The 22,223-nt window shown below is 44.5% G+C and overlaps 1 protein-coding gene across 2 annotated transcripts in view; it reads left to right on the top strand.

The window, feature by feature from the left end:
- KIAA1324 (KIAA1324 ortholog) overlaps positions 1-22,223 on the top strand; it is a 91,525-nt gene that overhangs the window by 29,115 nt on the left and 40,187 nt on the right. For both annotated transcript variants that reach the window (XM_030824922.1, XM_030824921.1), the window contains one exon: positions 20,351-20,471. In XM_030824922.1, coding sequence (XP_030680782.1) covers positions 20,351-20,471 — 121 coding nt within the window. The remainder of the gene's footprint in view (positions 1-20,350; positions 20,472-22,223) is intronic.

The raw sequence follows: 22,223 nt of genomic DNA, 5'->3' as shown, positions 1-22,223 counted from the left end.
AGCCTCCCAAGTAGCTGGGACCCCAGGAGTGCACCACCACACCAGGCTAATTTTTTTTTTTTCTAGAGATGGGGTTTTGCCATGTTGCCCACAATGGTCTTGAACTCCTGGGCTCAAGTGATCCTTCTGCCTTGGCCTCTCAAAGTGCTAGGATTATAGGCATGAGCCACTGTGCCCAGCTTATTTTATTTTCTTTGACATCCAGAATACGCTCTGGAGAGAACTATATTTTAAAAGTTGGGTCTGAGGTGCCTGTGGAATGGCCCCATAAGCAGTTAAGGGTAAGAATTTGGAGCTCAAGAGTAAGCTCTAAATATAATCTGGGAATCATAAGGCCATAAAGACAATTGAGACTATGAAAATGGCTTTGTGTAAGAGAGTTGATTGAATTCTGGCACTCTGAAGAAAGAAAAATAGAAAAATTAAAAAATTAAAAAGAAAAAACAAAAAAGAGTTGAACTGAGCTTTAGAAAAGACTAGGACTTTAATTGAACTAGAAGACGTGTAGGTAGAAGCTGAAGAAAAGAGCAAGTCAAAGAAAGCTATGAAGTTGGGAGTAAATGGATACTGTCAGTGGTGTGCTGGTAAATGTTTAACAACTGGCTCTCTAGGGAGGTGAAAGGAAGCCCCAATTTATAGTGTTTGCTGAATTCCATGGTGTAAATACTGCCATCACAGTCAATCTCAAGCTATCAGTGTCACTGAGCGTGGAGCTGGGAAGAAAGAGGTGAGCACAGTCAGATCTTGTGATCTCATACAAGTGTACGCTGGTCCACAGCCAGGCACAGTCCTGATGGAAAGAAAGAATTCTGTCAGGGGGATGTAAAGGACATACTTCAAAGGTAATGTGGACCACATAAAGACAGATAATAACAAGTGTGGTTGAGGATGTGGAGAAATTGGAGCCTTCATACGTTGCTGGTGGGAATATAAAATGGTATTGCTGTTACGGAACACAGTTTGGCAGTTCCTCAAAAAGTTAAACACAGAGTTACCATATGACCTGGCAATTATACTCTAGGTATATTCTCAAGAGAATTGAGAACATACATTCACACAAAAACTTGTACATGATTATTCTAGCAGCATTATTCATAATAGCCAAAAAAGTAGAAACAACCCAAATGTCTATCAACTGATGAATGGATAAAATAAAATGCGGTATGTCCATACAATGGATTTTTTTTTTTTTTTTTGAAGCAGTCTCGCTCTGTCGCCCAGGCTGGAGTGCAGTGGTGTGATCTCAGCTCACTGCAACCTCCGCCTCCCAGGTTCAAGTTATTCTCCTGCTTCAGCCTCCTGAGTAGCTGGGATTACAGGCATGCTTCACCATACCTGCTAATTTTTGTATTTTTAGTAGAGATAGGCTTTTGCCATATTGGCCAGGCTGGTCTCAAAGTCCTGGCCTCAAGAGATCCACCTGCCTTGACCTCCCAAAATGCTAGAAATATAGGCATGAGTCATCATGCCTGGCCCATACAATGGAATATGATTCAGCCACAAAAAGGAATTAAGTACTGATCATGCTACAGTATGTACAACACTTGAAAGCATTATGCCAAGTAAAAGAAGCCAGACATAAAAGACCACATATTGTATGATTGTGTTTATATGAAGTGTCCACAATAGGTAAATACATAGAGTCAGAGAATAGATTCGTGGTTGCCAGGAGCTGTGGGAAGGATAAAATGGGAAGTGACTGCTGATGAATATGAAATAAAATAATTTCAGAATATGAAAATATTCTGGGATTAGATAGTGGTGATGCTTGCACAATCTTGTGAATATATTAAAACTTCCTAAATTGTATAATTTAAATTTGAATTTTAGAGCATACGATTTTTATCTCAATTTTTAAATAAATGGTAAAGTGAGTTTCAGCAGCCTGTAAAAGCTGGAACTTTTTTTTTTGAGACAGGGTCTCACTTTGTCACCCAGGCTGGAGTGCAGTGGGACTGCTCAATGCAGCATTGACCTCCCAGGCTCTAACAGTCCTCCTGCCTCAGACCCGCAAGTAGCTGGGAGTACAGACATAAGCCACCATGCCCAGCTAATTTTTGTAGAGACAGGGTTTCACATGTTGCCCAGGCTGATCTTGAACTCCTGGGGCTCAAGCAATCCACCTGCCTCAGCTTCCCAAAGTGCTGGGATTATAAGTGTGAGCCACTGCTCTTGGCCTAAAGTTTGAACTTAATCTTAAGGATTATTGGGTGCCAATATTTTTGGAGAGGGACGGTGAATTATCTAAAATTATATATATCTATATATATATATATATATTTTTTTTTTTGAGATGGAGTTTCGCTCTTGTTGCCCAGGCTGGAGTGCAATAGCACGATCTTGGCTCACCGCAACCTCCACTTCCTGGGTTCAAGCAATTCTCCTGCCTCAGCCTCTCGAGAAGCTGGGATTAGAGGCATGTGCCACCATGCCCGGCTAATTTTTTGTAGAGACGGGGTTTCTCCATGTTTGCCAGGCTGGTCTCGAACTCCCAACCTCAGGTGATCTGCCCAACTTGGCCTCCCAAAGTGCTGAGATTACAGGCGTGAGCCATCGCGCCCAGACTAAAATTATATTTTAAGAAGTGATGAGGGTAGATTGAAGAGTTCTGAAGCCCAAACTTTGACTTTTTGACCTCATTCTTGAATAATTTTCTTAGAAATAGAATTCTAGGTAGGGTGCAGTGGCTCATGCCTGTAATCCCAGCACTTTGGGAGGCCGATATGGGAAGATTACCTGAAGTCAGGAGTTCAAGACCAGCTTGCCCAACATGGCGAAACCCCGTCTCTACTAAAAATACAAAAAATTAGCCGGGTGTGGTGGCGCATGCCCGTAATCCCAGCTACTCGGGAGGCTGAGGCAGGAGAATCTCTTGAACCTGGGAGGCGGAGGTTGCAGTGAGCCCAGATCGTGCCACTGCACTCCAGCCTGGGCAACAAGAGTCAAACTCCATCTCAGAAAAAAAAAAAAAAAATTCTAGGATTGGCCTTTTCTCTCAGTACTTTGTTTATATTTTCCATTGTCTCCTAGATGTTATTGTATTGTGCAGAAGTTTGCTGTAAGTATAATTTAGTATTTTTATAGGTATTTTGTCTTTTATCTCTGCTTGCTTTAAGAATCAAACAACTTCTAGAAACAAAACCAAACATATATTATATATTATGCATATACATAATATATACATTTGTTTTTTTTTTTTTTTTTTTTGAGACGCAGTCTCGCTCTGTCGCCCAGGCTGGAGTGCAGTGGCGCAATCTCGGCTCACTGCAAGCTCCGCCTCCCGGGTTCACGCCATTCTCCTGCCTCAGCCTCTCCGAGTAGCTGGGACTACAGGCGCCCGCCACCACGCCCGGCTAATTTTTTGTATTTTTTTTAGTAGAGACGGGGTTTCACCGTGGTCTCGATCTCCTGACCTCGTGATCCGCCCGCCTCGGCCTCCCAAAGTGCTGGGATTACAAGCGTGAGCCACCGCGCCCGGCCATAATATATACATTTGTTATGGCTTAAATAGGTCTCCTCCAAAATTCAGGTGTTACCAATGTGATATATTAAAAGATGGGGTCTTTTTTTGTGATCTGCTTGCTGGGGAAAGGGTGGGGCCTTTAAGAGGTGATTAGGCCATGTGGATCTCTCCCTTGTAAATGGGATTAGGTACCCTTATAAGGGAGCATGACAGAGGCAGTAGATCCTTTTCTTGCCCTTCTACCTTCTGCCATGTGAGGATGCAGCAAGAAGGCTCTCACTAGACACCAAATGCTGGTGCCTTGATCTTGGACTTCTTAGTCTCTAGAACTTTGAAAAAAAATGCATTTCTGTTCTTTAAAAATCACCCAATGTTAGGTAATTAGTTGTAGTAGCACAAACAGAGTAAGACAATATTCATTGAAATTTAAGGCCGGGCACGGTGGCTCATGCCTATAATCCCAGCACTTCGGGAGGCCGAGACGGGCCGATCACCTGAGATCAGGTGTCTGAGACCACCCTGGTCAACATGGCAAAACCCTGTCTCTATTAAAAATACAAAAATTAGCTGGGCATGGTGGTGCGCACTTGTAGTCTCAGCTACTCGGGAGGCTGAGGAGGAGAATCGCTTGATCCCAGGAGGCAGAGGTTGCAGTGAACGGAGATCGTGCCACTGCACTCCAACCTTGGCAACAGAGCAAGAGACTCTGTCTCAAAAAAAGGAAAAAAGAAATTTAAAACTTGGTGGCTAGGTTCCGTTGCAGATTTGAAAGAGATGACTAGATAATGAAGTGGATGACTATGAAGAAAACATTACTCCATGCAGCATAGAGAGAGATGGAACTGGGGCTACAGTTGCTGGGACTACATACATGTGCCACCATGCCTGGCTAATTTTTGTACTTTTTGTACAGACAAAAGAGAGAATAGAATGAGAAATAGAATAGAAATAGGAAGAGAATAGAATGAGATGGTCCAACTTACATCTAATGGGATTTCTGAAGAAAGAAAGAATAGCAAAAGCAGGAACAAAGGGAATATTCAAAGAGAATACGTCTAAGAATTTCAGAATTAATAAATGATATGAATCTCAGGCCAACACAGTGGCTCACACCTATAATTCCAGCACTGTGGGAAGCCGAGGCAGGTGAAACACTTGAGCTCAGGAGTTCGAGACCAGCCTGGGCAACATGGCAAATCCCCATTTCTACTAAAAATACACACACACACAAATTAGCCGGGCATGGGGGCGTGTGCCTGTAGTCCCAGCTACTGAGGAGGCTGAGATGAAGAATCACCTGAGCCCAGGGAAGTCGAGGCGGCAGTGAGCCGAAATTGAGTTGCTGCACTCCAGACTGGGTAATCAGAGTGAGACTCTGTCTCAATTAAAAACAAAAATACAAATTTCAGATTCAAAAATTAAAAATTCCAGGCCAGGAAGAAAAAGATAAATCCATATCTGGATATATATCAGTGTGGAAGCTGTGTGGCTGTTTATGGCCTAGCCTTGGGAGTCACTTAGTGTCACTTCTGCTGTATTTTGCCTATTGGTCTAAGTAGTCACAAGCCTGTCCAAATTCGAGGAGGCTGGAGGGTGTAGGAATGGAACCTACTTTTGTTTTTTCTATTGCTTTTTCTCTTTTGAGAACCCACTTTTCTAAGAGAGAAATGTAAAAGAATTTGCAGCCACACTAGGTGAGACAGCAATTGTCAAGACAATTGCAAAAGCAGGCACTGTAACCTTGTGATTGTTCTTGAGGGAAGGTAGTCATCAAGATGAACTTAGATATGTCTAAACTAATATTATTACTATTATTTTAGAGATGGGAGTCTCACTCTGTCCTCCAGGCTGGAGTGCAGTGGTGCAATCATAGTTCACTGTAACCTCAAACTCCTGGGCTCAAGTGATCTTCCCGCCTCAGCCTCTCAGGTAGCTGGGGCTGCAGGTGCAAGCCAACATGCCTGGCTATTTAATTTTTCTTTTTCAAGACGGAGACTCACTTTGTCACCCAGGATGGAGTGCAGTGGCACAAATTTGGCTCACTGCAACCTCTGCCATCCAGAATTCTCCTGCCTCAGCCTCCCAAATAGCTGGGATTACAGGTTCCTGCCACTACGCCTGGCTAATTTTTTTTTTTTTTTTTTTGCATTTTTAGTAGAGATGGGGTTTCACCATGTTGGCCAGGCTGGTCTCGAACTCCTGACCTCAGGTGATCTACCCACCTCAGCCTCCCAAAGTGCTGGGATTATAGGCATGAGCCACCATGCCTGGCCTATTTAATTTTTTTAAGTAACATCAAATGATAACACAATTAAACAGTCTAAAATGATCTATCCAGCCATGAAAAGATATGGAGGAAACTTGAATGCCTATTACTAAGTGAAGGAAGCTGATCTGAAAAGGCTACATACTGTATGACTCCAACTATATGACATTCTGGAAAAGGCAAAACTTTGGAGACAGCAGAAGGATCATTGATTGTCAAGGATTATGTGTGTTTGTGTGTGGGGGTGTGGAAGAGGCAGAGCACAGATAACTTTTAGGGCAGTGAAATGACTGTATTATAACTATATACTATAATGGTTAACACGTGTCATTAAACATTTGTCCAAACTCATAGAATGTGCAACACTGAAAGTGAACTCTAATGTAAGCCACGGACTCTGAGTGATGATGATGTGTTAATGTAGGTTTATGAATTGTGACGAATGTACCACTCTGGTGGGGGATGTTGGTGATGGGGAGGCTATGAATTTGTGGGGAGATATGGGAGATCTCCATACCTTTTGTTCTGTTTTGCTGTGAACATAAAACTGCTCTAAAAAAGTCTATTATTTTATTTTTATTTACTTTATTTTATTATTATTATTATTATTGTTTATTATTTATTTTTTTCAAGATGGAGTCTTGCTCTGTCGCCCAGGCTGGAGTGCAGTGGCACCATCTCATCTCACTGCACGCTCTGCCTCCTGGGTTCACGCCATTCTCCTACCTCAGCCTCCTGAGTAGCTGGGACTATAGGTGCCCGCCACCACGCCCGGCTAAATTTTTTTTTATATTTTCAGTAGAGACGGGGTTTCACCGTGTTAGCCAGGATGGTCTCGATCTCCTGACCTCATGATCCACCCGCCTCTGCCTCCCAAAGTGCTGGGATTACAGGCGTGAGCCACTGCACCTGGCCTATTTTATTATTATTTTTTTGACATGGAGTCTCACTCTGTCACCCAGGCTGGAGCATAGTGGTGCAATCTTGGCTCACTGAGGTGATTCTCCTGCCTCAGTCCCCCGAGTAGCTGGGATTACAGGCACCCGCCACCACGCCTGGTTAGTTTTTGTACTTTCAGTAGAGACGGGGTTTCACCATGTTGGCCAGGCTGGTCTTGAACTCCTGACCTCAGGTGATCCGCCCACCTCAGCCTCCCAAAGTGCTGGGATTACAGGCATGAGCCACCGTGCCTAGCCAAGTCTATTATTTTAAAAAATTATTTTGGAGAATATTATTTTGAGGACTCTTGAGAACACATATGGGAACTCTCAGGGTCCCAAGGACTCCATTTGGAGAAATAGCGCTATAGGAGATTGAGTATTGCAGCTGCTCATATCTATTTGCTCCACTAGAGTTACAGAAGCCCTGTCTGTTGAACTGGTTCTCCAGGCTGGAATTCTGTCCTCCAGGTTCTCTCCATCACAGACAGCTAACATATCCAAACAAGCAATGTCCTTGGAGAGTTTTGCATAGGCCACAACCTAGATTGCCTGGTTCTGACATGTATGATTAAAAGCTCAGGTGAAAAACATTTAATAGAACATTTTGGTCTCATTAAAAAGTGAAAGAAGCACATCTTTAGAATATAACTTCGCAAAGCCCTGCCTTGTAGACAGATGTGTGTGCTATATTGTCTCCTATCAGAAAGAGATTGGAATTTATAAAGGGACATTTTGTTTCTTGGTGACAAAGCCATTTCAATCCTAGGGATATTTACAACCAGTACTGAAAAATCCTCTGCACCTGAGGGACTGGCCGCAGTTACAGATTGTCTTAAATGTCAGCGACCAGGCTTTCTCTTGGAGAGATTAGCTCTGGGGAGTTGCTAGGGGAGAAAAAGTGGAAAAAGGACAGGTGTTGCTCCATGTGTATGATAAGACTGGGATTAGAGAAGAGGGCGCATCGGGCAGGCGGTAAACATGACAGGGGAAACCGAGGAGGGTCTAACTGCTGAGAATTATCACAGCTAGGCCAGAAATGTCAGCGGGGCTCCTTTCTCTCAGCCCTGCTGCCAGGGAGAGGAGAGAACACCTGGGTGCTCCGTCATAAACCCTCTTCAGGCAGGGTCAGAGTGGTAGCTGACTTTTTTTTTTTAACCAGTTTACAAAGAGCTTTCCTAAACATAATCCCCTAATCATCCAGAGAGATCAGTGTTACTCAGTTTTGTGGAGGAGAGCTACTGAACTATTTAATCATCTTAGCAGGGTGTTACCATCCCTGTTTATAGACAAGGGAGATTGAATGACTGTCCCTGGTCATGCAGCATGGGGTGGCAGGATAAAAGCCGGGTCTGGACCTTTTGGCTGTAATCCCAGCACCTGCACAGCTCCCAAGCTGTTCTAGGGCCACAGGCCACACCCTGGCCCACCATTCAGTCATTCAACAAATACTTATTGAAAGCTACTATGTCAGGTGCTGTTCTGGGTGTCTGGGCTACGTCCATGGACAAAAACAAAGATCTGTGTTCTGATGACACTTACATTTGATCTGGAATGGGGACGGGGCAGAAATAGACAATAAACACAGCAAATAGTAAAGGTATAAAGTGTGTGTTTGAAGGTGGTAAGTGCTATGGAAAAAAATTCAAAGTCATTCCAGATTTGAAGGATCAATGGATCGTTAAGACGGGGGAGCCAATTGCTATCGTCAACAGGGAGGTCGAGGCGGAAGGGATAATATTGACAACACTTCAGGAGGCTTTTGTGAGGGCTAAAGGGGAAGAAGATGCAGGTACAGTGCCGGGCCCCGAGCCTGGCACATGGGTGCTTAGAGGTGCTCACCAGGATGGCTGTTATTACTGCCACAGTCCTGTCTCCCTCACTGGACTGGTCAGTGTCTTCCAAGAACCCTCATGCCAAGGTTCAGCCTAAAATAGACAGGCAGCTTAAGTTACACACAGACTGGACAACGTGGTCAAGGTCCTGCCTGGCCCAGAGCATGGTGATACAAACTACCCCAGGTCCGTGTGGAGGCCACTGTCTGCTTTGTGTGATGTGTCCATAGCTAAGCCAGCGGGGTAGGCCCTGCCAGGGGGACCAGGTACTGTCTCTGTGGTTTATGATCAAAATAGAAGCTGGAAAGCCAGAGTAGAATACAGCAATGCTGAAAGAAAGGGCAGTGTGAGGCCAGGGTTCCCCAGACTCCTGTAGACTGGCAGCCCCCGCGCCCCAGCACTGTGTTGCTAGGCGACGGTCTAGGGATTGAGGATGGCCACCAGAGGCCGGCAGGACTGGGGTCCATTTGCTTCTTCGACTGCTGCTGGCTCTGGTGCTTGCTCTGGGGGAGAGGAGGTCTTAATTGTAGGTAGAGGAAGCAACTAATTCGATGGGATGACTAAAGGGAAGCCAAAAAGTCACCCTTGACCCTATGCATCTGCCTCGGTGCCTGCAGTTTCACCTTTAGCAACTCGTTTAAGTCAAGACTCTGGCATCCTAACATTTTTGGTGTGTGAAATTTTTGGTTCAAACAAAATTTTAACTTAGAAGCATGAACAAGAAAAAGATATTTTACAATATTGCTCCATTAATGAGGGACTCTCTACTTCCCCCTTTGAAGGGGCTGGCTTTCTTCTAAACCCCTAGACTCTGGAGCATAATTTGAAAATCACTGGGTTAAAGTATTGCAGCCACCCTGTTAAAAAGTAAACAGCCTTGGTTTGGTAAAATATTAAGCTATTTTAAAATTACTAATACATGATGGCAGGTGGCAATGTTTTCCTGTGTAGGGAGGAGGAGGGGGATAACAGACTCCTTAGAGGATCTGAAGTCATACAATGGACCCACTGCCCAGAAAAATGCACATATCTGAAATTCTGCATCTGGCCATATATGGGCAATGGTCCATGGGCCATAGGTTAAGGACCCCTGTCTTGTGGGATATTTGTTTATGTGATTTACTTTCAAATGGGATATTTAAGGCCTGGGGCACAGAAGAATGAGTTTTGAAAAGGGGAGGAAGGAGAAGAAGAGCTAGAGAATCAGGATCTTGGTGGTAGAGGCCAGGAATGTGTGTTTTAAACATGATCTCCAGGCAGTTTTGATCAGACAAACATAGGCCCCAGAGGTCTAGAGCTGGTGCACCCAGGCCCTATTGAGTCAGCAGTCCTAAGGGAGTGGGAGGAGGGAGGGAGGGAGGGTGGGAGGAGCCCAGCTGCCTTTCCCAGGCTTCGGTGTGACCAGCTGGAGAACAATGGGAAACGTCCTCTCCCCTCAGCCCTCCTCTTCACAATGGGACACAGTGAGGTCGCAGCACCCCTGAGCCTCAACCAGTCCATTCAGCCAAAGCCTGAGCAGAGGAAATCTGAAGCAAAAAGTACAGAAACCAGGAGTTCACAAAACACCCGCAAGGGCTGGGCCTGAGAGAAAGTCTCATCTGGGGGACTCATGTTCCAAATTCTGACATTTCTCCATGGTTTTCCATGTTCCTATGCTAAGTGGAATTCATTGGTACTTCCCAGGAAAGGGCTAGTCTCTCCCTAACAGTCAGGGAACTTTTAGAGTTTGTAGAAGTAACACAGGGCTTCCATTAATTTGGGGTTGATCAATGGAATCTGCTCTGGTCTGGGTGAGGTACTTTCCAGGCAAAGATGCATTTGCAACTGAGTCAACAACCAACTATTGACTCTGCTATACCCAGCTCCAGGGCATTTGCCTGGCGACCCCAGCCTCATCTTTTTTTTTTTTTTTTTTGAGGCAGTGTCTCACTCTGCCACCCAGGCTGGAGTACAGTGGCATGATCACGGCTCACTGCAGCCTCCACTTCCCAGGCTCAATCAATCCTCCCACCTCAACCTCTCAAGTAGCTGGGACTACAGGCACATGCCACCACACCTGGCTAATTTTTATATTTTTTTGTAGAGCAGGGTTTTGCCATATTGCCCAGGCTGGTCTTGAACTCCTGGCCTCAAGCAATCCTCCTGCCTCGGCCTTCCAAAATGTTGAGATTACAGGCGTGAGCCACTGCGCCCAGCTGCTAATTTTGACATTCTCCCCAAAGAATCTGCTCTTTAGGGACTATGAGAGGAGAAGAGAAACTTCTCTTCTGAAAGCAGATCCTTTGGGAACAAGGGAAGAAGTGGCCTCCTCCAGACCCCAAGGCATCCAGTCTAAAGTTGGCTCCAGACAAAACCCAGGTTTACTTAAGAACCTGTTTCTTGACGCAGATCCTGTCCCAGCCAAGACAAACCCAAGTCATGTTGATCTTCTGCTTCCTTTCCTGCTTGTGACTTTATGCAGCAGTGGTTTTAAGACTCAGAATGTGAGACACTTGCTTGGCTGTCTTTTCTCTCTGGGAGGTAGGGGAGGTAGGGAAGTTGTTCCCTTTTTCCCAATAGTCTTTGGGTAGTTATTCTTAGCCCTGTTAATGTTTTACTCAAATATAGCCATTTATCAAAATTGTAGAGTTAATATTTGTTCATTTCAATGTATATAAATTTTACCTTTTAAAAAGCGACCATGAGGCCAGCATGGTGGTTCACGCCTGAATCCCGGCACTTTGGTAGGCTGAGGCAGGCAGATCGCTTTGAGGTCAGGAGTTCAAGACCAGCCTGGGCAACATGGCAAAACCCCATCTCTATTAAAAATACAAAAAAATTAGCCAGGCATGGTGGTGCACGCCTGTAATCCCAGCTATTCGGGAGGCCAAGGTGAGAGGATGGCCTGAGTTCGGGAGTTCAAGGCTGCAGTTGCAGTGAGCCGAGATCACACCACTGCACTCCAGCCTGGGTGATAGAGTTAGACCCTGTCTCCAAAAAAAAAAAAAAAAAAAAGGACCATGAAAAATGAAAAATGACAATCTCATGTGGGGAGGAGCGGGTGGAGGCAGATGTAGTGGGGTAGAGATAGATAAAGAATGGCAGAAATTGGTGAGTATTGAAGCTGGGTGATGAGACGGGGCTCACTGCACTGTTTTGTTTTTTTAAATATATATTTGAAATAATGTATTTCAAATTTGCCATAATAGGTTTTATAAATTTACCACATCAAAAAGTAAAAGTGGAAGAAAAGACTTAGGGATGTCTGTTTTCTCTTAGAAATCTCCCTTCTTGATCAACAATCTCAAAGAAACTCATACTCTTTAATCTAGTAATTCCACTTCTGGGAATTTATCCAAAGGAAATAATTGAGATATAAAGAAAGTGTCATTGCAATATTATTTAAAATAAGGAAAAATGGAACACAACTCCAGGTCCAACAATAGGGGAATGGTGAAAGAAACTATGATGCAGCCATTAAGGACATGGGAAAGTGCTTTTGACCTAAAATTAAATGGAAAAAAGTCAGAATATAAAACTATATGCCATATGATCTTCATTTGCATGTGTACATGCATGTATAGAGTCAGAATCTGGAAAGAAATACAGAAAATATTAAAAGTAGTTATCTTTGTTTGGTGGACTTGTGGCAGGTTTTTTTTTTTTTTTTTTTTTTTTTGAGACAGAGTCTTGCTCCATCGTCCAGGCTGGAGTGCAGTGGCGCAATCTCGGCTCACTGCAAGCTCCGCCTCCCGGGTTCACGCCGTTCTCCTGCCTCGGCCTCTCTGAGTAGCTGGGACTACAGGCGCCCGCCACCACGCCCGGCTAATTTTTTGTATTTTTAGTAGAGACGGGGTTTCACTGTGGTCTCGATCCCCTGACCTCGTGATCCTCCCGCCTTGGCCTCCCAAAGTGCTGGGATTACAAGCATGAGCCACCGCGCCCGGCCCTTTTTTTTTTTTTTTTTTTTTTGAGAGAGTCTCGCTCTGTTGCCTAGGGTGCGGTCTCGGCTCACTGCAACCTCTGCCTCCTGGGTTCAAGCGATTCTCCTGTTTGGGATTACAGGTGCCTGCCACCACGCCAGGCTAATTTTTGTATTTTTTAGTAGAGGCGGGGTTTCACCATGTTGGCCAGGCTGGTCTGGAACTCCTGACCTCGACTACAGGCGTGAACTACTGCGCCCGGCCCAGATTTTTATTTTCTTTTTTATTCTAGTCTGTATTTTCATCTTTCCTGCATTTAACAGGTATTACTTTGATAATTATTTTTAACTAAGATGTGCTATTTTGAAAGAAAAGGGGCTGGGCGTGGTGGCTTACGCCTGTCATCCCAGCACTTTGGGAGGCTGAGGCGGGCGGATCACCTGAGGTCGGGAGTTCAAGACTAGCCTGACCAACATGGAGAAACCCCATCTCTACTAAAAACACAAAATTAGCCGAGCGTGGTGGTGCATGCCTGTAATCCCAGCTACTTGGGAGGTTGAGGCAGGAGAATTGCTTGAACTAGGGAGGCGGAAGTTGCGGTGAGCTGAGATTGCACCATTGCACTCCAGCCTAGGCAACAAGAGCGAAACTCCATCTCAAAAAAAAAAAAAAAAAGAAAGAAAGAAAGAAAAGGGGAAAAAGATGGAAGTAAGGTCAGATTTCCATGTCGGTTCCAGTACAAAATAATAAGTTCTTGGAACCGGAAGGAATCTTAGAAGTTGTCTAATCTTAGAAGTCCAACTGTCTCATTTTACAGATGAGGAGACTGAGGGTAGAATGAATCGAATGCCCACCGAGGTCATTTGTTCCTAGTCTCAGAGACTGTTTGTTTTAGTTCACCACTAGCCCTCGCATTCCCTGAGGACCTTCGCAGGCTGGAGAGTGCCCATGTTAATCCCTGGAGGCCCCATTTGAGGGGCTTTCCAGCCAGTCTGGGCCATCCGTTGCAGTCATCATTGGCCAGCTGGGCTGGAGAAGTGCCCTGGCAGGAAGAAGAAGACTGGTAGAACAGTAGACCTCACTGCCACCTGGTCACCTTGTGCTTCTCCCTTGGAGTGTTCTGACCAGTCGTCCCTGTCTTCTTAGCTCTGCTGTTGCAGGGGTTATTTCAAAGCAACTAGGGTAAATGTCTGTGGGAGCTGGCTTGTCCTGGCTTTCAAACCACCATCACTCGGAAGAGAAACAATGTGGTTTAATGGTTAGTCAGATCGGAGTTAGAGATCTGTTACTGTCTTTGCCACAGTCCTTAGACACCAAGACCCTGCTCCAGAGAAATGGGGGCAAGCAACAGCTTGCAATGGCAAGTAAACCTCTTTGGGATGTGTGTTTATGGTCTATCTCCTCCCCATCCCATCCTTGCTAGCACACTCCCCACCACATACACATAAAAGCTCTAGAAATCCACAGGTTTTAAACACCACTGCTTCACCAGAACCTAGCACATAACAGGCCCTCAGTACGTGCTTGTTGAATGTGGGATGAGTGAACATCATTTTCTTAGAATGTAGAAGAACAGACATATTCCAAGTTAACAATATCTTCTGAGATATTGTTTCTGAGTTATACAAACATTTTATATTTTATAATAAAATAAAAAATAAAATATATTCTGAGACATTTAAACATTTTAATTCTAAAAGAACAGAATGTTTGAGAAAAAATAGCACTTAATATTTATTTGCACAACTGCAATGCAATGTTTTTGAAAGCTGTCAATAGTGAACAAATAAGTATGAGGGAACACCACAGCCCGGGTATGTCCAGTGACACTGCTACAATGTGCACTCTGCCTGCTGCCTTCCACTCCTCCCTCTTGGTGTTTCTGAGTTTGGCCAATCATTTGGATGATAATTAAAATATTTTTGGGTGGGTGTGGTGACTCACACTTGTAATTCCAGCACTTTGTGAGGCCAAAGTGGAAGGATTGCTTGAGTCCAGGAGTTCAAGACCAGTCTTAGCCACATAGCAAGACCCCATCTCTGCAAAAAAAATTTTTTTAATTAGCCAGATACAGTGGTGCACACCTCTAGTCCCAGCTACTCAGAAGGCTGAGGAGGGAGAATTGCTTGAGCCTGGGAGGTTGAGGCTGCAGTGAGCTGTGATCGCACCACTGCACTCAAGCCTGGGCAACAGAGTAAGACACCATCTCTAAATATATATAGATTTATATTTTATAAAAATATTTTTTATTTTGGAGATATTTCTCAAATTTAGACTATCAGATCATCAGACTTCTACCTTCTAGAGTACTCAATAGACTAACTCAGACGTTGGGCGTGTTCTCTAGGATCTGTGGTATCACCTATTTAAAAAAAAATAAAATTGTGGTAAAATACACGTAATGAAATTTACCAGCTTAACCATTTTTAAGTCTGCGGTTCAGTGGCATGAAGTACATTCACATTGTTGTGCTACCATCGGCACCACCATTGTCATTATCCACAGAACTGTCTTACAAAATGGAAATGCTGTACTCATCAAACAGTAACTCACCATCCTGCTCCTCTAGCCCCTGACAGACACCATTCTTTCTGTCTCTGTGAATTTGACTACTATGTACCTTGTATAAGTAGAATCATACAGCATTTGTCTTTGTGACTGGCTTATTTCACTTGGCATGGTTTTTATGTTTTTATTCTGTGGAGTTTGGTTGGGGGGCACCAAGGCCAGCCCTAGGTAGAACTGGGAAGTAAGGAGGGGCCTTATCCCCTGCTGCCCTACTTTCCTTCCCCATCCCTCCCTCAGTTCCCACCCACCTGAGGTCCCCGCTCAGTGGCTAAACGTCTTCATCCCCCTCATCCCATCTTCCACTTATCCGCAAAGAGCATCTGATTGGCCTAGTGTGGGTCACGTGTCCATCCATGGCAGAGGAAGGTGGGCCACCTCACTTGACAATCTCATCAAGACTCTGTATGTAATAAGGAGGCAATAGTTCCTCCCAGAGAGGTGCTGCTCTCAGAAGAAGGGGGATGGACACTGGGCAGGCACAAACAATAGATGTCTTTGTTAAACCTCCAACAAGGTTCCAAATGCCTTTCCGCCTTCCCATTGCACACAGCTTTGGACTTGGGTCCCTTCCCCTTGGGCCTTGTTTGGAAAATTTTTTATGTACTTGGCTTTCCTTGCAAAGTTTTTAGCAGCTTGAGAGCCAGTGCTGAGCCCCAGACACAGTTTGTAAGTGTGATAGGAGCCTACACAGGCTGCTCTCAAACACCGGCAGCGTTGAAAACAGATTCTGGACTCAGATAGCCTGGGTCCAATCCTGGTTTGGCAGTTCCTGGCTGTGTGGCTTTGAGCAAGTGACCTTGCCTCTCAATGTCTCGTTTTTCCCATCTGTAAAATGGTAAAATAATTTACCATTGAATTGTTTTGGAGATTGGAAAACGTACTGTGTGATGTGCTTGACCTACATCATCTTAATCATGCTCACAGAGGGCCCTATCACACATGGGGAAAAGGCACTCCCTCTCTGGGCAGATGCAACACCTGAATAGGGCATACCACCTAGCATGCAAGGCTTGAGCTAGATTTCACCCTCCACTCATGCCCTGAGCTCGGTAACCTTATGAATAGCCCGCATAACTATACAGCAGCCCAGCCCCTCTATGATGCAGGGGTTTGTATATCCCCATTTTTCAATGAGGCAGCTATGGCTTAGGGAAGTCAAGCACCATGTGGGAAGGGGTGGTGGGATCACTCTAATTTGCCTATTTGCTTAGGGCACATGAAAAAGGCTAACCCAGTCCCTAGGACTCTCCTACACCTGAATTGTGGACCACATCTCTGTCATCAGCTAACCAGCTTAAACCTTATTCATCTTCCGCAGTGGATGGTAACGAAGTACAGCTCTAGCATCTAACCCATAGATTACCTCCAATCTCTAAGCTCTAAACAGTTCCCTTTTTTATTTGAGACAGGGTCTCACTCTGTCATCTGGGCTGGAATGTAGTGGCACAATCACGGCTCACTGCAGCCTCAACCTCCCAGGCTCAGGTCATCCTCCCACCTTGGCCTGCTGAGTAGCTGGGACTACAGGCACATGCCACCACGACCGATGAATTTTTGTATTTTTAGTAGAGACGGGGTTTCACCATGTTGGCCAGGCTGGTCTCGAACTCCTGACCTCAAGTAATTCGCCTGCCTCGACCTCCCAAAGTGCCAGGATTACAGGTGTGAGCCACTGCGCCTGGCCTCCAAACTGTTACTTTGATAATCATTTTTAAAAGTAACAGATACTATTTTGAAAGCAAGTGGTGGGAAGGTAGAAGGAAGGACAGATTTCCATCCAGGTACCATCCTGACTTGACAGTTTTCTTTTTTTTTTTTTTGGTCATTTCAGCAGTCCATTCAATATCCGCACAGTAAGGCCTAAAAATATTGTGAGTCTGAGTGAATTCTTCTAGAACAGAAAGATCAGTGTTACCAACAGATCAGCAATACAGGCAAAGCATTTTCCAGTTTCAGGGTATTTTTTCCTCTTCCTTCTCATGTGCCCAGGAGTATTACATGGCTGGATGATGCTAGGGAAGGATGCATTAACTAAAGTTCCCCACCTCCTCATTTCTAAACCCTTCCTTTATTTCCCTGATGAACAGGCAGCACCCACTGCCTGCTGTGTCCCATTTAACAGTGTAATTTGGGTGTGCGTCATAGAATTGTGCACAGGGAGGAGGAAGGAGTTACGTGCTGGATGTATATACTGAATGTGTTTATGTGCTCCTTTGTAGACCTGCACTATATGCAAATTATATACTTTCAGACAGATCACTGAGTAAACTGAAGTACTGTCAGGGAATTGATGTGTTTGCAGAATGCTGAATATAATTGAGGAGTCCTGCCAGTTCTATCCCTGATTTAACTCTCTCTAAGCTTATGTCTTTTTTTTTTTTTTTTTTTTTTTTAGATGGAGTCTCGCTTTTTTTGCCCAGGGTGGAGTAAAGTGGCGCTATCTTGGCTCACAGCAACCTCCGCCCCCACTCCCAGGTTCAAGCGATTCTCTTGCCTCAGCCTCCTGAGTAGCTGGGATTACAGGCACGTGCCACCACACCTAATTTTTGTATTTTTAGTAGAGATAGAGTTTCACCATGTTGGCCAAGCTGGTCTCAAACTCCTGACCTCAGGTGATCCACCCACCTTGGCCTCCCAAAGTGCTGGGATTACAGGCATGAGCCACCGTGCCCGGCCCTAAGCTTATGTCTTGAATGGTGTGATCTCAAAGTGTAGTTCAGATTTGAAACAGGTGTATTAGAACCAGCCACCTTGAATTATGTAAATATCCCCAAGTGTCATGAAGTAAATGAGCACATATTGAAAGGGAAATTTTCTTAGGCTTGGAACCACCATTTCCTCAGCAAACCTCCCACCTGAGTGAGACCCAGGGGACATCAAATGAAAGACGATGAAAAGTAATGGATTTGGCCCATGTGCCTCTAAGAGGCCAAATGCAGTCAGAATGAACTGAGATGATCTTCCAAGAGATTAGATATTTTAACACCAATTCTCAGGCCTTAGAAGTGAGCCTGGCTGCTGGCAGACAACCAACGCTGTCATGTTTAATTTTTAGATTTGGCTGTTAAATTTGGCCCTGTGTGAGTCTGTGTTTGGTCAGAGTCTATAAGGGTGGAGGAGGATTCCTGGTGGGAAGGCCTGATTTCTAGCTCAGTGACTTATCGGCTGGGTGACCTTGGACAAGCTATCACACCACTGAGAGTCTATTTTCTCATCTGTACAATGAAGGAAACACCCCCTGGTCTACTTGCCTTATAGGGAGTCGTGAAGATCAGACGAGATGGTATTTGGGAACTGTGAACACACTACACAAAAGACCAGCATGAATATGTTCACAAGCACCACCCAGTCCTTTCTGCCTTGCTCACTCAATTCTCCATTTAATTTATACACAGTGGATTTTACCCCTCATTCTTGCGGCAAAACCCTTTTGAGAGTATCACTTTAAGAAGTGGATTGACATCATATATGTATAGTTGCCCTATTTATCCTCAGAGTCTGAGATGAGGAAAAGACAAGAATTATTAGGAAAAATAGACCCAGAGAGGGCACAAAGAATTCCCATCCTGATGTTCTTTCTTTCCTAGATGACATTGACATCTACATCCAAAGCCAAAGATTCTGGTCAAAAGTTAATCTATTGGCTGGGCATGATGGTGCATGTAGTGGCTCCTGTAGTCTCAGCTACTTGGGAAGCTGAGGTGGGAGGATCACTTGAGCCCAGGAAGTCAAGATTACAGTGAGCCATCATCACGCCACTGCACTCCGGCCTGGGTGACAGAGCAAGAGACTGTCTAAAAAAAAAAAGAAAAGAAACTACATCTTTACCATATTGCAACAAGTCTGAAACGCCACTGCTTCTAAGACACCATTTTTTTATGTGTCATAAAGAAAGAAAAAGCTCTATCCCCTAAAACATAACACAATGCTTCCTTACTGTGTTAATTTTAAGACACGTCTTGATTTCACAGATGTTAGATGTGGAAAAAGCGTGCATCTTGGAATAGATGAAATGCAGTGTGTTTACCTATCCCCAAAAATAAAGCTTTTTCCTTTTGGTCCTGACACATTATTAGATTAGCAAACTTCAAAACTGTCGTATTTTTTGTCTTAGCTCCTTGACGTTATACATGTTACGCAATCACGTTTTCACGTGGGTTAAAGGGGGACATTAATTCTATTTTTCTTATGCATACAGTAATACAAAGTACCTCTGGGCTTGAATATAGTTTTAGGTAATGTAGATTGTAAAATACTTGTCAGAGCCAAAATCATTGCTAATTCCATGGTCTGTTGTTTATTATCAGATTTAAAGGAGGAAGAAACACTTAAGGGCATTGGCACATCAATTGTGTTTTCTTTGTTCTGAGTAGAACTGTTTGTTGTTGTTGTTGTTTTATTTAATGCTTGATTTGGTTGTTTTGTTGTTATTCCATTTATTTTTAGCTCAGGTAAGACAATTAAACTATGAGTTTCCCATTGCACAGACAAATTAGGGATGAACAGGCTCCAGTGAGAGCACATCACCTGCCTCGGCTAAATATATTTTCATAAAATGCAATTGGGAATTCATAGTCTTTCTGAGCGGAAAGGAGCATAAGAAACACAGGGAAATAGGGCCAGGTGTGGTGGCTCACGCCTGTAATCCCAGCATTTTGGGAGGCCAAGGCAGGTGGATCGCGAAGTCAGGAGTTTGAGACCAGCATGGCTAACGTGGTGAAACCACGTCTCTACTAAAAATACAAAAATTAGCCTGGCATGGTGGCACTCGCCTGTAGTCCCAGCTACTTGGGAAGCTGAGGCAGAAGAATCCCTTGAACCCAGGAGGCGGAGGTTATGGTGAGCCAAGATCATGCCACTGCACTCCAGCCTGGGCGACAGAGCGAGACTCCGTCTCAAAAAAAAAAAAAAAAAAGAAACACGGGGAAATAGAAACACATACCACTTCTGTGATGAGCCTTTGTAAATTTTTTGTGGACTAAGGCTTCCATTTAGAACATCCTTCCATTTAGAATGTCCTCGTTCATAAATTCCACACTTTGGAATAAGAAAAACTCCACCTATTTCTAGCCTGTTCCTTAGTTACCTTCCCACATTCCTCTGCTCCGTAAGGACATTACTTAAACATAACAACAAACAGAGTCACACACAAAAATGATTTCTAGGGACTAGACCACGGCTGGGTGGAAGGGAATGATCCAAATCATTGTAGTTCTTGTACTCGGTTCATAATCATCAGCTCCCTGCTGGGGGTCTCAGGGCCCATTTCTGAGAGGATGAGCATCAGTAGCCATGGTGCTGGGCAGGAAGTGGGTGGGAAGCTGTTAATGTTTGATCACTGCTAATGCACATTTTGCCCACTGTTCTCTCTCCTGCAGTCTGAGTACCACTATGAGTACACGGCGTGTGACAGCACGGGTTCCAGGTGGAGGGTCGCCGTGCCGCATACCCCGGGCCTGTGCACCAGCTTGCCCGACCCCGTCAAGGGCACCGAGTGCTGTAAGCAGCTATCCTGCTCAGGGCCTCCCTGTCACTCAGCTTTGGTCTCTCCTCCAAGTCTCCTGCCATCCAATCTGGGCCCTTCCTGGCAGAGCAGCTGCATTAAGGAATCAGATCTTTTCCCCAGTTAGTCCCCACATCCCAGACCCTTATGAGATTTGGTGCAGAAGTATTTCATGAATGCAAACTGGATATCTGAATTTGCTTTCATTTTTTAAAGGAATTTAAATCCCATCAGTGGATACAGCATAAGCAATGCCAGCTGTGTGCACTCAGATGTTCTTTTCTGTTTGCATACATTTTCATTTTTGCCTGTGTATGTCTCTCCAATCTACACTCACTCGCCATTCACAATCAGTCATTAGGGAAGATTGAGATTTGCTTTCGTTCTTAAAAAGGAAGTCAGAGAGGCTAAGTTTCTGCAGAGACGTCCTTTAAAATGCTCCAGGCATCACTTCAGGAGACAAGAATCTTCCTGACTGTGGATCTGATTGTGCAATAGGAAAGGCAGTGGCTTGCCGCAGCCCCAGCGCCCGCCTCTGTGACTCTGCAGTCACAACTTTTCTGCAATTGGCAGCTGTTTCCCCTGCATTATTCTTTTAGGAATGCGAAGGGAATAACAAGAAAAACCAGGCACTAGATTTATGGAATTATTTGAAGAGTTGGAAAGGAGTTTGAAGATATTTAAATTCTAAAATCAGCTTAGTACAGTGCCTGTTTGAGTAAGTGAGCAAATAAATACTTGTTAAATTAATGACTGGATATTGCTGAGACCTGAGCAGAACTGAGGTGTGACTAGTGGAAACAAATGAGCCATCTTTTGAACTGCAAAGACAAATAAGGCACACTCTCTGCTTTCAGAAGCTTAGGGTGGTGGAAAGTGCAGACATTCATTCATTCACTCATTGTTTCAGAAACATTCATGAAGCTCCCAGTCTGTGCCAGTCACTGAGCCAGCCATCCCCGGAGGAGCGCAGAGCCTAGTGGGTGGCAGACATATATGATATGAGAAAGAATGAGAGTTGCGAATATTTAGGGATCAGGCATAGCTGGGAGGGCCACTGGAGCAAAAGTTTAGATGGGGATGAAGAGTGACACATTTGAGGAAGAGCTTGTGGTCCAGGGTAGAGGCAACACAGAGAAGGTGATGGATGGAGTTGAGGTGGAGAAAGATTTGTAGTGGGAAGTCAAGCTGGGAAGTTAGGCTGGAGGGAAATCGTGGAAAACTTTGAATGCCAGGCCAAGAGCATAATTCTAGAACCAAAAGGGAGTGCCTGTTTCTTTTTAAAATAAGGAGAATAATAGTACATATGTGTTTTACTTTTTATTTTTTTAAAGACAAAATCTCACTCTGTTTCCTAGGCTGAAGTACAGTGGTACAATCTTAGCTCTGTAGCCTCGACCTCCTGGGCTCAAGTAATTTTCCCACCTCAGCCTTTTGAGTAGCTAGGATTACAGGCACATGCCGCCACTCCCAGCTAATTTAAACATTTTTTTTGGTAGTGACACGGTCTCACTGTGTTGCCCAGGTTGGCCTCAAACTCCTGGGCTCAAGTGATCCTCCTGCCTTGGTCTCTCAAAGTGTCGGGTTTACAGGTATGAGCCACTGTGCCTGATCACATCTGTTTTAGAAAGGTACCTCTGACCACAGAATGAGCAAAAATAAGAATAGGGAACTAGTTAGGAGGATGTTGCAATGATTGAGTTAACAGGTTATGAGAATCCCACCTAGCATGGTGGCAGTACAACCAG

The sequence above is a fragment of the Nomascus leucogenys genome, chromosome 12 (genome assembly GCF_006542625.1).
Source record: "Nomascus leucogenys isolate Asia chromosome 12, Asia_NLE_v1, whole genome shotgun sequence".
Taxonomy (NCBI): domain Eukaryota; kingdom Metazoa; phylum Chordata; class Mammalia; order Primates; family Hylobatidae; genus Nomascus; species Nomascus leucogenys.
This window is presented reverse-complemented; position numbering and strand designations above follow the sequence as displayed.